Source organism: Alligator sinensis, unplaced genomic scaffold (genome assembly GCF_000455745.1).
Source record: "Alligator sinensis unplaced genomic scaffold, ASM45574v1 scaffold159_2, whole genome shotgun sequence".
In the NCBI taxonomy this organism is placed as follows: domain Eukaryota; kingdom Metazoa; phylum Chordata; order Crocodylia; family Alligatoridae; genus Alligator; species Alligator sinensis.
Genome location: NW_005841992.1, coordinates 964,443 through 977,036, shown reverse-complemented (window position 1 = coordinate 977,036; position 12,594 = coordinate 964,443). Strand labels below are relative to the sequence as shown.

The 12,594-nt window shown below is 40.9% G+C and overlaps 1 protein-coding gene across 1 annotated transcript in view; it reads right to left on the bottom strand.

The window, feature by feature from the left end:
- Positions 1-12,594, bottom strand: part of JMY (junction mediating and regulatory protein, p53 cofactor) — a 117,694-nt gene that overhangs the window by 27,400 nt on the left and 77,700 nt on the right. The window contains exon 7 of the mRNA XM_006021437.2: positions 9,241-9,428. Within this exon, the coding sequence (XP_006021499.1) occupies positions 9,241-9,428 (188 nt within the window). The remainder of the gene's footprint in view (positions 1-9,240; positions 9,429-12,594) is intronic.

The window sequence follows — 12,594 nt, the reverse complement described above, 5'->3', positions numbered from 1 at the left end:
ACAAAACAAACAAAAAGTCACAGTAATATCTAATTTTCTACTAAACCTTAAGGACTTTTCAGCTCTCCTTTTTCTAAATAAAGCAGCACTATTTGGGGAATAATATTTTAGGCAAGGCTCGTAACACTGCCTCTTACTATGGTTGCTCAGTATTTCCCATTAAGTTTTCAGTTGCTTTATATTGACGCCAAAACTGGAATACATGGGCTGAAAAGTTTCTATGCCAGGTGTCTGCCTCAGATTGAAATTAAAAAAATAAATTCAGCCACAAAATGTATAGCTGTTTTTCCAAGCAAGATGAGAGTGGAAATACCTTATCTTTACCATGTTAAAAATCTGCAATCATTTTCATAATTCTGGGAATCCCAGTATTTGAAGTAGAGATTTTAAATTTGGCAATGGGGTGGCCTTAGTATCAGGGATGTACATTTTGCTATTCCTGTGAAAATCCATGCCAATTTTGTCAATTTACAAGCCTCTGAAAAATCTGTTTGTCCCTGCTTGTTAAAGATTTCTTAAATTTAAGCAGTTAAATTCCTCTTACATACTGAACATGCTTGAGCCTCTCTCAGTTTCTAGAACTGACATAAATGTATATACGTCATTCCCAAAGAGTAACTGAGTATATTCCCTCCAGCCAAAAGATATAAGGGTGAAGTTTGAACTTTCCCTGTAATAGCTGCTCTGGGCTAGGATGAAGTAGGGAATCTGTCTCCCCTGTTTTCTCCATGGCTCAATGGTACTGGCTAGGCACTGTAGAAGAGAAAGCTGTCTGACTCAAATACAGATGGGACCAGAATTAATTTAAGAGACTGAGAAAAGAGAGGGAAAGGACAGCCTGGGACAGGGAGCATGACGGAAGACTGGGACAGGATGCCAGCAAAAGAAAAGAGGGAATCTGCAACAAGAAGTTAAAGGCATGAAGAACAGACAAGAAGCTCAGGAAAGGATACTGGGACTGGGAACCCATAGGGATGGGAAAAATAGGTAGGAAAGGAAATGTAAATGGAGATCAAAAAGTGGAAAGTGACAGATGAGGGGATAAGGTGGAAACTGGAACTGGAACTGATAAAAAAACAGAGGAAAACAAGGAGCCAGAAGCAGAAAGGGGAGGATTGGGAAAGCCTGAACAACGAGACAGGAAGGGAGACACTAAGCAGAATGTATGAGGATTTAGATGCATGGCATTATCTCTCAGGCTTTAGCAACCACTGGCCACCCTTAAGCTAAACAGCAGGCATGGGCTTAAATTTTAAGTTCAGTTAGGAACCCGCCCCTAGAAACTCTATTTATTATGTACTTTTTTGTATTCAATTGATCATTGTTGCTGGTTATATAAATGGTTGCATAGGTAAGAAACTTTCTTTCTGTGGCCTCAGTCCTATGCAGTGCCTCTACTCACTCCCATCAAAAAAGCAGTTGTAGTGTCACAAATGACTGATTCAGTTAGAAAGGGAGAGGCAGGTTAGAGAAATTAAACCTGTTTGTACAGAACACCTTTGCTGGCAACAACAGACACGGAAGTACAAAACATTTAGAAAAGTCTCATGCTGCTGTGTTTGGGATTTTGCATATATTGAGCTGTTTTAACTTAAAGGAATGTTAATAACTGATATTGCAAGAGGCAAGGATTTCTTAGGGTGATATGTTTTATTGAGGAGGGCCACTCTCTCTCCAATCTCTCAGTCCTGATCCTCAAGGGAAACTTACACAACACTTCCCAGAGACGAGCCTATGAGCTCCATTTCATCAACCTGCTGGATACTAGAGATCATGGACTAAACATAGACATCGGATTTTTGATACATTACAATCTGCCCGGCAACTGACTCCCCAGCCCAGCCCCTGGCTTGTTTACTTTTCATTCCATCCAGGAAGAGCACACACCAACTGCTGCAGCTTCCTTAGCCCGACGAAGGGTTTTTGAATCCGAAAGCTTGCTTAATAATTATTATCCAACCATTTGGGTTGGTCTAATAAAAGATATCAAATTCACCCAAGGAACCTTGTCTCACTAGTCATAAGAACTTCTTGATTAACGCAACTGGAAACTGAAGTCTTTTCTTTATCCAAAGAACAGGTATATCAAAAGTTCCAGAAGTTTTCTATAAACTAAACTTTACAGACTGTAGTAGTAAGTTTACAAAGATGACAAGTTTCAGATGAGACATGCTCTGTTAATGTCCCTGCTGTCTTATCTTTGCTTCATCATCTCTCTGAAGACATTGCAAGACAGACACGATTGTGACAAGTTGAGAAAAAGAGTGGAAAGAGCAAGAAAAAAAAACAAAAAAAACCACTGCTCATCTCTAGTTCTTCTATTAGTACATTTTTCTGAGTCAGTTTTACTTTAAAACAAATTAAGAGCCAAAATAAGCGCTTCGAGCAAGTCAAAATTGGGGTAATGGCGCAAAACCCAAACAGCCTTGACTTTCTAGCAATCAAGAACTAAACAATTCTAATACATTTTAGTTCTCTTACTGTAAATAACTGTATTAGTGAAAGTATGTATGTGCTGATTTGGAACTGTTCAAACAAGACCTGAAATCTGAAAACTGTTCAAGTTACACTTATTTAAAGATAGGAAACAAAGATCTTGAATTGTGGTGCATCCTCAAAGTTAAGATGACTAAACGTTCAATTCCTATTTTTAGTATATTTTCCTCTCCTTGGGTTGTAAGACATGATGATTATATGTTAATTAAAATAACAATGCTGAAATTTAAAATGGGAAAATAAAGGATAATAGCAATACAACATACTAAGGTCTTTGTTCCTCTTCACCTTAATTTCAAAATTCTGGATTTCACACAGTTAGCCAAGATGCACATTATTTGCATTTTTCAGGTTTAATTTCAGAAAGAAGATAGGAAGAAACAGAGAGCAGTCCACCCCTTCATAGATCATGGGTCTACTTTCTATAGGAACGTCAAAGTGTCTTTCTGTTTTCTCTCTCTCTTTTTTTAAGTAAAAAAATTTAAATTTTACAAATTTAGATTTTTATTCACCACTGGCCCCTGCCAAAAGAGACAAACTTTTCCAGCCTTTGTCACTTGATAAAACTATCATGGTTAACGAAAACACACAAAATGAAATACACATGAAATGGAGCAACAGGAACATTATTTTATATATGAAATGCGTTAGTTCCCATGTCTCTGTTTTTTTGAGAGAATGTGGTGGAAAACGGTGTCAAAGGCCTTCTTAAAGTCCAGGAAGACGATATCCACCTTGATGCCCTCATCTAGGGACTTTGTGACCTGATCATAAAAGGAAACCAGGTTAGTCAGGCAGGATCAGCCCACAATGAACCCATGTTGGCTGCCCCTGAGCATTACCTCCCCTGCTGGGCCCTTGCAGATGTGCTCCTTGATAATTTTCACCTGTAGGTTGGTGATCCCAATCTACAGGGCTGGACATATGATACTTGTACTGAAATAATTTAGATCCATTTTTACAGTAACTTACATTTCACTGGGGTCTGAACTGGACAGGGCACAGCAATTCCAGTATAGCTGCGCACACTGCTATTTCTATGCCTTAACATCCTGTGAGAAGAGAGCATGTAACAGCCTATTTGCCTTCCGCAAATGGATACTCTAGTATGAACTGCAAACATAACATATTTTCACTGGTGTAGTTTACTCCCCAATTTTTCCATGTCTAATTCTACAATGGAGTCAAGTAAGCTAAACATTGTGTGCCTACTCTCATAAGGCACCGACCAGTGTTCTCAGCCTTTTCAGACTTGAGGCATTCCTTGGGAAATTCTAGCTCTTAGTTTTCACTAGTTTTTTTAACTACAGAAAAATACAGCAATTTTTCCATTGCAAAAATCAGAAAGACCACAACAGGTCAGAATGTTTTTAACACTGTAGATGCCTATTTGAAATCTCTGGGTTTATCTTGTGAATCATGTTTGTAAACGTAACAGCGCTAACTAACATCGTGTGGTACCCCGTAGCACCCTTGAAAGGATCTCACGACACCAAAATGCAGCAGCATCCTGGCTGAGAATCATTGGTACAGACAGATGCTACAATTGTATTACTATCAGAAGATACTGAAACACTGCACTGAAAAAGCTTGTAATGTCTGCATGATTCTACAGTGATATGAACGTAGCAAAACTGCTCCAACTTGAACCTGCTTCATCCAAGTGATTTCTGACAGCTGAAAACAGCTTTAAAAATTGGCGGATCCGGTGAAAATCAAAACCCTTATTGCATGATGGGTCAGATGAAGAAGTTTCAAAATAGAATGTCTTCTGTAATTTGTGTCTGCGCTGCCTCCCAGTCTTGAGCTGTGTTCAGAATGGGAGGGGGGAAAAGGGAGCAGAGGGAGTTTGGTCTGGGGGGTTTTCAGCCCCTTCTGGAGGGTGGGACCAGTGTATTGGAGCCCCCACTTCCAAGGTGGGGGGGCTCCAATTCAACCACACCACCCTCCAGAGCTGGCTGGGAACCCCTAGAATGAGCTCTCTCTGCTCCCTTTCCCCCCCATCCCCTTCTGAAAACTGCATCCTTGCAGGGAGGAGGAGCCTTTGCTGGGGGAAAACTGGCTGCAGGCTGGCAGCCAACAGCTAGATTCCCCTTCCTTCTGGAATCAATGGTGAACTTCTATTTGGTCTGGGGATCGTTGCAACAGAACGCTTCCAGCAATGCATTCTTAGTTACAGCAGGGAGCTGCACTCTATTAGGATTAGGGGCCCTTCTTTTTAAGGTCTGTATAAACAGGCATAGTCATTTCTGTCAGAGAAAAGTCACAGCTCTTGGGCTGGGTGGCAATATTCTTATGCTTACTTCTTACTCCACAGGGCATCTTACTGATTTCAGTAGGACTCTGTGGGAATTAAATTGTTCTGTCTTTCTTGCACTAAAAGCTTTTACCGATTGCTTGGAAATCTAAGCAGCCACTGATTAGATGCAGCAAGATGAGGTAACAGGAACCAGAAAGTAATGATCTCTTAAGCCAGTTTCATTGACCAGCTGGTCCTCCCAGCCATAAAAGGATGAGTCTCCAGAGGATGGAGTATTTTAGGATCTTAACCACCATTCCAGGGTACGCTCCTAAAGGCAGCTTTCCCCACCTACACCCTTTCTCTCTCTCTCTCTCTGCTGTTCTCTCTACCAGATTCTTCTTTATAAATCCAGTTCCCTCGTACAAACAGCCATTTGTTTCAAATCAGAAGCTACTTAATATTACTGTGCAGCCAGCAGGTGGTAGACTGGGATAACAATAGCTACAATGCCTGCGCACAGAATCCACAGCTGGCTGCTAACAATGAAACAGACATCTACTTTTCCCCCAAATTACTTAATAAAAACCACCTTGTTGGGAGTGCCATGAATGTTCAATAATAACAGAGGGAAATAACTGAATGATAAGGTAAAACAAACTCCATTTTAAAAGGGAATTTCCATTTTATAAGAACAAATACAGTCTATAGTCATCTCAGTAAAGCCAAACAGTAACTAGAATTTTTAGCTCAATTAAACTACACTGCTCTGGCTCAGCAGTATTTAGCTGTTTCGCTAAGTTTCATTGAATGTGTAAGAGCTTTACTCTTAATGAAAGTTCAAATTGTTTTCTTCCATATTGATTTTAAATAAGTTTCTAAATGTATAAGGTCTGTCACAATATTAGCATTATTTGACTATGTTAATAAAGAAATGATACTCCATAACAGAGAAAGATCTTGTTCAAACACAGTATGTCAAGTGCATTTGATAAAAAACCATAATTTTATGTTTCTATATTATTCCACAGCTTTTATAGTATATGGAAAGGAATGCTACTCTATCAAGTTTTACTTTTTTTCCCTCAAAAGAATGAGATGAGGTTCTCAGTTAATGGGATAAGGAAATCAGCTATGTGTCTGGGGGAGAATAGTGAGGAGCAGCAGAAGCTGGTCAGAGAGAAGCATTCCCAGCCTTCCGTTTTTCAGGATCTCTGGTGCCAGAAAGACGGAACTGCCCACAGGATACCCTCACCCCAAAAAGCTATTAACTGAAGCACTGGCTATAAGACTTTTTGTTAAGTTTCTACAATAGGACAACATTGTGACATAGCAAACTGCAGTTAGATGGCCTATTTTATTTCAACTATGAGAAGCATTACACAGAGGTAATGATCCCCAAATGTTCCTGTTTACAGTAAAATATGTGCTTAAAATGCTTGCTAGATCAAGGCCTTAATGACTGGAAATGCCCTTTGAGCAGCAAGAGTCTCATTAGAGTTTGACCAAAAATCAAAGAGAGGGCCAAAAAAGGACTGAAGAAGAGAGAGGATCCAGCAAGTAATCTCTATACCCTCTGAACTCATTTGTATTAGGCCTGTGTGAAGGCACTAGCATTTGCTTCAGATTCGGGGGACAGTGATCCGATTCGGAGATTTGGCCACCGCCAAATTGACCGAATCTCTGAATCAAACAGGCTCCATCCGCTGCCCCCTCTCCCAGCCCCATCAATGGCTGCCCTGCCTGGCCCTAGCATCCCAGCTCTTTAAAACACACAAACACACAGAGTCCAGGTCAGAGAGCTTTGAATCAATTAGGACCTTTTTATTGGTCTCCCGATTCAATTTGGAATCTGAGATTTGGCTGCTGAATCTCCTCTGAATCGAATCGACACCCAAAGCTTGGCACAGCCCTAATTTGTACCTCAATTCTTCCACCTAGCAGTTAATCACCAACTAACAAAACCATTCTAAGTTACACCATAAGCTTGTCATCTATCCAGGTCCTCTAACCATATTAGATAAGCTTAGAACACATTTCTAATTCAATGTTGAACTGCCCCCAGACAACAGAAGTCTGAACATGGTTAATTACCTGGATGTTATGAGACTATTTGTAAAGATGGCCTTCATGCATGTGTAAAGCTGTACTTAGATGTTTTAAGTATGTATTGCACCTGCAAATTTCACAGAACAGTATGAAATGTCACCTGCTAATCTTTACCTTTCTCTTCTGCCAGAATGATAGTGGCTTAATGTCCACCCAGTGCAAAAAGGCTTTGAACTGAAACGTATAAAGAAGAGTCAAAGGAAAGCTTACTATAAGGCACAGTTATAGAATACTTAACCCCCTTAAAACTGAATAGTTTGAGAGTGAGCCCCAGCTACAAGCTGAAATGACAATATGTACGGAATTTTCTGGAAGACTACTGCATAGGCGGGGTTTCAAGCTCCCATCTCCACTGGACTTCTTGCTTTTGAAAACAACACATTCCCCTCCAGTCAAACAGATACAGATATAGAGCAGTATGCAAAAGGTCTGCTTATGGACAAATAAGAGACATTTGACCCCTGCCCCAAAACCTAAAATTTAGGAAGTAACAACAGAACCCCATCCTCATTAAAAAACTAGGTGACTGTGGGCATCGATGCCTACACGGTCAGATGGATTGTGAATTGGCTGAAGGGTCGTACTCAGAGGGTGGTGGTGGACGGGTCATATTCGACCTGGGGGGAAGTGGGCAGCGGAGTCCCCCAGGGCTCGGTCCTTGGGCCCACGCTGTTCAATTTCTTTATCAGCAATTTGGACAATGGGGTGAAAAGCAACCTGTTTGCTGATGATACCAAAATTTGGGGTGAGGTGGGCACATTAGCAGGGAGGGAAAGACTGCAGCAAGACCTGGATAGGTTGCAGGGGTGGGCTAACAAAAACAGGATGCGTTTCAATACGGACAAGTGCAGGGTGCTGCACTTGGGCAGCAGTAACTGGCAACACACTTATAAGATGGGAAACTCCCTTCTTGAGAGCACGGAGGCAGAAAGGGATCTTGGAGTCATCACTGATTCCAAGATGAACATGGGCCGACAATGCGAGGTCACAGTCGGCAGGGCTAACCGGACCTTATCGTGCATCCACAGGTGCATCTCAAGTAGGGCCAAGGAGGTGATCCTCCCCCTCTATGCGACACTGGTCAGGCCACAGCTGGAGTACTGTGTCCAGTTCTGGGCACCCCACTTCAAGAGGAATGTGGACAACATTGAGAGGGTCCAGAGGAGGGCCACCCGCATGATCCGGAGACAGCAGGGCAGACCCTACAATGAGAGGCTACGGGACCTGAACCTGTTCCAGCCTTCACAAGAGAAGGCTGAGGGGAGACCTGGTGACCGTCTACAAACTTACTAGGGGGGACCAGAAGGGTTTGGGGGAGACCTTGTTTCCCTTAGCGCCCCCCGGGATAACGAGGAATAACGGCCACAAGTTGTTGGAGAGTAGGTTTAGATCAGACATCCGTAGGAACTACTTCACAGTTAGGGCGGCTAGGATCTGGAACCGACTTCCAAGGGAAGTGATGCTGGCTCCTACCCTGGGGGTCTTTAAGAAGTGGCTTGATGCCTACCTGGCTGGGGTCATTTGAGCCTAGTTTTCTTCCTGCCCAGGCAGGGGGTTGAACTTGAAGATCTACAAGGTCCCTTCCGACCCTACTTCTATGATTCTGTGAACTATTTTTAAACACTAACAATCTTTTTTAAATAGTTTATTAATAAACTAAGCACATCTACAACAAACAACATATGTTTGTCTGTATTCAAGTTAATGCCAAGTCTTCTGGGGATGAAGGCTGCATAAATGATATAACCAATAAATTGAAAGACAAGACTAGAAAAGGAGACAAAACGCAGACAATTCACTGGAGAAATAACAGCTATTAATAGACCTTTTCTGCAAACTATAAATCAGGATAAATATCAAGTCTCTGTAAACCCTTTCAAGAGTCTCTGCGTACATGCGCATTATTATTGCCTGGAAAAGAATTTAAATGTTTATCAGATTTATCTGTTCTACTCAAAATATTCTACCTACTCTTTTCCATTAATGGTTGAGGTTTGTAAAGTTAAGGTTTCCAAATTACTATATTGTCTCACATACAACAAACACCTTTTATGCAAAAAACAGCTACTAGAAACTATGGAGTGCACCCTGTATGGAAGGAAATACGGTAACAGCAGTTTCTGTTGCTTCAGCTTCAGCCAGGAGAAAGCTAAAGTAAAGTCTGCATATGATTTACAGAGAGCAGACTAATAAGCAGGATAAGCTCCCTTGCTGCTGCTACTCAGTTACTTACTATAAGGAAAGTTATTTTTTTCCCCTTCATTCTGCCTTTCAAAAAACAAGATGAGTATCTTACTCCAGGGTGGCATATTGTATGCCATAAAATACTGTATGTTTAAAGAGAACTAAAAATGTGATCAGTGAGGCTAGGGAAGGCCATAACATTTAATTTTCACCTTTTTATTCCTGAGGTAGGCTTTCTTAGCAGAAATGCGCCCACGCCGTGCTTCCAGCTGGCGTACTTTCTGTTGTAATTTCTGAAGTTCCTCTCTTTGTAAATGTACAGATGTTGCCATATCTTCTTTTTCAAGCATGGCTTCCATACTTTCGTAAGTGTCATAATAGACCACTTCATCTCTCTTTTCTGTTTATAAAAATTTCAGCAACAGAAGTCATCAAAATCAATGTTTGTACTTGATTAACATTTTATCTAGTTCAACAAAACACTGTGTTGCAAGATTTAATGTAAAGAACAGCATACACATATCACAGGAAAAGAAAAAAAATAAAAGGCCAAAGCCAAGACAACAAAGGGGCACAGCTGTATAAGGCTCCAAAAGTTTGGACGGGGGGGGGGGAAGAAATGTTGGGCGGGGGGGGGGGGGAAGGAAGCACACCAATGATGGCTCCCATTATTCTCAAAGGTTCACACACCTTTTTAAAAATGCAACTATAAATATACACTTGTTCCTGAAACACCCTGCATCCCCAACTCCACACACCTCAATGTGTTCAAGTTTGCAAGTGAATAGATGGGAAGCATGTATGCAGCCATTCCATCTGATTTCCATTCTGAAGTTCAAGACACATGAGCTCTTTCTAAGGACTGTTTTGAGGCTTTTTTTTGCAACCATTTCATACTGATTTCATGAACAGGAATATAAGCACCACACCATTTCCTGACATTTCCCATCAAAAGGCTTTTGACCAAAGTCACTGTTTCTGCAAACTGGGGGCAGATGTACAGAGTGCCTCAGCTGGCTCTTTCTGAAGGTGCCACACTCCAGAAAAGGAGGTAATTCCCAATAGTTTTGTAGGCATCCATTTTTTTTTAGCTTATATTTTTATGTTATCACCCATCTTGCATGAGTGATGCACTAATACACTCATTATGGAACTAAGCTCATCTCTTAATATTTGCCAGCTAAACTCAACAAGACAGAAACAAAGAGCACCTATATACGTGCAGTGAGGCTGCTCCAATGCACTGAAATTACAGAGGATCGGAGCAGACTTGACTGGAGCGTGGTAATTACCATGTCACATGTATCAGCATCCCTGCGCTGAAAAACAACAGCGGGGGCACTTTAAATAAAGCTCGTTTAACAAACTGTAGTTAAAGAGCCCCTACCGCCATTTTTCAGAGTGAGGACACTGATACACGCGATGCTCTGGGCACTTCAGTTAGAGTGGCTCCTGGACAGCTCCTGGAGCTGTTCTAATTAAAGTGCCCCCCCACCCCGGAAGCACATCTATAAATGCCCAAATACAGAACCTAATCCCTCGCTGTGAGTGCCTACACGAGGAAAAGACATACAAAAAACTAGAACTCTTGGTTCCAAAATGATACCTTTTATTAGACCAACTGGAAAATGGCCATGTCTTTTTGTCTCAGACCAACACGGCTACCAAGTACACCCCTGCTACACGAGGAAAAGACGCAAGGCTTCTCATCTCCTCTCCATGTCTCAAGAGGCAGGCAGATCTAAGGAAGCCATCAGGAGTAGGAAAGAGCAGAAGCACTCCTGTTTCTCTCTTACAGTCAGTTGTCTCTCAGAAAGGCTGCACTCCTGTTCCATACATAACTAACCCCTTCCTTTCTCTAACTATCAGATTCTTTTGAAGAAGGGCTTCCTTCATCTCCAAAAGCTGCCCAATTTAAAAACAGATGCTATTTAGTGATTTCTGCCTACATTGCCCACTAACAAAATTTTAACTCAGAAAAACACAGGAATTCTAGCACAAAAGCAAACATAGAGCCTTATAAGCATAAAACCAAAACAATTTTAAAAATTAAAACCCAAGCCTGCTCATTTAATCTAACACTCAAACTCACTGACATGTTTTAGCTAGACTTTAAACAGTCATGTCATTGGATCACATAGGCTGCATACAGACATTCAGGGTGGTTAGAGCACATTAAAAATGGCCACCTGATATCACTTAATATACCTAGGAGTGGACCTTACACTAGTTAGGTGCATCTACATGCAAACAGCACAGAAATTTGAGGCAGTTAGATTGGTTTAAACATGGTCAACCTGATCTAAATTAAGTACACCTCTGAGGGAGTACACCTTTATCTTATGTCCGGCAAGATCAATCTAACTGAACTTCTATACAGATCCCAATGCAACCCCAGGGCTGGGAAAGCCCAGCTGCTGGCTCCAGCCCCAGAGCTGCACTTTTCCCACCCCCCCTCCCTCGCATCCAGCAACTGGAACACTAAATATACCAATTAAAAATAACTCCCATTTTGTTTAGGTCTATAACATTTAGACTCGACAGTAAAACATTAAGTTAATAGCTAACTATCATGTTTTATGTTGATGACCTTCCAAATTTCTTATCAGAGACATAGTTAGCCTCTGTAGGTATAGTAAGCTCTTTTAAAAACTGTATTAAAAGTTTGGAGCTCTTTTAATAATTTTCTGTTGGCTTTTAGGTACACGGCATTCAAAGATAATTTAAAAGGTCTTTAGGCTAATTTTGCACTTCAAAAGAAAACTGATTTAGTTCTTAGTCCCTTCTCTTTTCCCTCATCCATCTCTCCGGTTCAATGGATTCCTTTCTAACTATATGAAAACACACTGTGCAGTGACGTCAGGGTCAAAGCCACATTTCTATCCTACAGTAGAAGCTCCCAAACTGTAAGCAAATTGTTGTCTATTATTAGCTACTTACTGGTGGCCCATGGAGAACGTACTGGTTAGGCTGCTAAATTTGGTTAAAAAGGTAATTAAAATGCATTAATTTTTCTCTCAACTTCTCTCTGCAATTATTGCAGTTGCCATGGGATCACAAGGAAGTCTATTAAATTGTTAATGAGAGAGAAGGAGCTCTGAGATGCTCTCACTGTTCAGCTGTAATTCACAATATCAACACAAGTTTGAAAAACTTCTCTTCTGGAATGATTTTTCTAACAAATAAGTTCCTTTGCAAGTCCTTTACCATTGTGCCATACTGTAGCGTTAACATCCAAGCACAGGTCAATTCAGAAGATCAGGTCAGAATGTAATAAAATATGTGAATTTCCTTCTACCACCACCTTCATGGGATAAGTGCAGATAAAGGATTCTAATTTGTGTGAAACCAAATACTTTACAAAACTCAAATCTTTTCAAAAGTTTTCAATGCAGCAACTCTTGTAAATGCAACAAACCTGCATCGTATAGAAAACAATTCCTTCCTTCCTAGCACTCATTTTTTTTCAAGCATTGCATAGGCTCTTAGATACAAAATTCCAATTAAGCTCAATGAGCATCAGAGCAATTTCTACCAACCTAGAAGCTTATGGCTTATTGTGATTC